A 1987-nucleotide genomic window follows, 5' to 3' on the forward strand; every position below is an offset into this window, starting at 1 on the left:
TGCTCTGCTCCCCTTTCTTTCCTCTTCCATCTCTTGTGTTTTTGGCCTTGGTGTTTTTTTTTGTGATCCCAGGCTCCTTGGGGTCTTGGGCCTTTTTACTGGACCTGGATCTTTTGCATTAAGATTCTGTCTGTTTCTAACTCTCTGCCTCTAGCTCTCTCTTCTGAGTCCCTTTCTCATTCACTCAGTCTCCCTTTTCCCAGGCCTCTCTCTTCAGCTTACTCTCCATGTTCCTTTTGCTGTCTGCACCGCCCTGCACTGGCTCGCTTCTCTAGAGCTGGATCCTGCAGCGCCTCAGGCTCTCTCGCCCTGGATCAGTCAGCGTCTCTCACCCCCACTCTCCCCACCCCTCTCTGTTGAGTACTGGGTCTTTTTCTTTCTCACCCTTGATCTGGGTCCCCTCACTATGTCCTACTATGGGTCTCTCACTATGGGGACCTCTGTCTATCACTCCTGGACCTTGTGGCCGCCCTCCGCCTACCGTTGAGACTCCCAGTGCCCTCCAGAGGCCTGAGAAGGGCTGACACACTCTGTGCGTCACTGCCTCGCATGTGTCCACACCGCCCAGCCCCGCTGAGCCAGCCGCAGGGTGCGGGTGCCTCCTTGCTCCCTTGTTCTCCTCCAGGGGGGCCATGCTAGGGGGTCGGGAGCTGTGCTGGCTTTCCTGAACCTTCTTGGCCAACCTCCCCTCCCCTGTGGCCTTCTCCTCAGATCATTACCTCAGAGGAGGCAGAGCGGCGGGGCCAGATCTACGACCGCCAGGGCGCCACCTACCTCTTCGACCTGGACTACGTGGAGGATGTGTACACCGTGGACGCCGCCTATTACGGCAACATCTCCCATTTTGTCAACCACAGTGTGGGTACCCCGAAGGCGGGCGGGGGGTCGGGAGGAGCAGGCTGGGCCCCTCCTCACCCTCCCACTGTTCTTTTTTGCCCAGTGTGACCCCAACCTCCAGGTGTACAACGTCTTCATAGACAACCTTGATGAGCGGCTGCCCCGCATTGCTTTCTTTGCCACAAGAACCATCCGGGCAGGCGAGGAGCTTACCTTCGATTACAACATGCAAGGTGGGGGTGGCAGGGGACCGCGGGCAGGGACACACGATGACGTGGGGCACAAGGACCCTTCCCCAAGGAACTTTAAGATGCTCTTACTCCCAGTCTCATATCTGGACTCCTGGACCCCTGCCTACCCTTTGGGGGTCCCTTCATTCCCAGCCACTGGACCCCAATTCTGATACACTCATGCCACCTTCTCCCAGGGCTCCCGGGGGAGGATGTTTGGCTCAACAGTTATGACACTCCTCCTGACTCCAATCTTGTCTGAATTTCCCCAGTCCCCCAACCCTCCCTGCTCCTAACCCCCTTTGGCCTTCCTCGTTCTAAGCCTCTGGACACCCTTGTGGCCTCCAACCAGTCCCCTTCTTGACCAACTAGCCACCTCTGAGACACTCGAGGGGGGATCTTTGGCAGGAGAGTTCAGATGCCCCTCTGGATGCCCAGGTGACCCTCCATTCCTGACCCCTGCCTGACACAACCCTCTTGGTTGCCCCTGACAGCTCCCTGACACCCCTCCTCCAAGAACCCCCAATCCCTGGCCATCTTCCTAATACCTGAACACCCGTCTAGTGCTAAGCCCTGGCCCTTGCCTGAAACCACCAACCCCATGACCCCTTCCTGACCCAGACCTCAGACCTGCTTCCAGCCCCTAAGATCCCTGGGTCCCGTGGTAAAAAGGGCAGTGGGACAACTTCATCTAGGCCTTCTATCTAACAAGTACCCCCCCACCCCCGGCTATGACTCCACAGTGGACCCCGTGGACATGGAGAGCACCCGCATGGACTCCAACTTTGGCCTGGCCGGGCTCCCCGGCTCCCCCAAGAAGCGGGTCCGTATTGAATGCAAGTGTGGGACTGAATCCTGCCGCAAATACCTCTTCTAGCCCTTTGAAGTCTGAGGCCAGACTGACCATGGGGGCCTAAATA

At 58.0% G+C, this 1987-nt stretch overlaps 2 protein-coding genes across 3 annotated transcripts in view; one reads left to right on the plus strand and one right to left on the minus strand.

Moving 5' to 3' along the window:
- SUV39H1 (SUV39H1 histone lysine methyltransferase) overlaps nt 1-1981 on the plus strand; it is a 12722-nt gene extending 10741 nt beyond the window's left edge. For both annotated transcript variants that reach the window (XM_024769228.1, XM_024769227.1), the window contains 3 exons: nt 712-858; nt 941-1070; nt 1811-1981. In XM_024769228.1, coding sequence (XP_024624996.1) covers nt 712-858; nt 941-1070; nt 1811-1944 — 411 coding nt within the window. In that variant the 3' untranslated portion in view covers nt 1945-1981. The remainder of the gene's footprint in view (nt 1-711; nt 859-940; nt 1071-1810) is intronic.
- LOC112415986 (uncharacterized) overlaps nt 1-1987 on the minus strand; it is a 64555-nt gene that overhangs the window by 4417 nt on the left and 58151 nt on the right. The gene's annotated exons all lie outside the window — the stretch shown is intronic.

The sequence above is a fragment of the Neophocaena asiaeorientalis genome, unplaced genomic scaffold, assembly GCF_003031525.2.
Source record: "Neophocaena asiaeorientalis asiaeorientalis breed wild unplaced genomic scaffold, Neophocaena_asiaeorientalis_V1.1 scaffold671, whole genome shotgun sequence".
In the NCBI taxonomy this organism is placed as follows: Eukaryota; Metazoa; Chordata; class Mammalia; order Artiodactyla; family Phocoenidae; genus Neophocaena; species Neophocaena asiaeorientalis.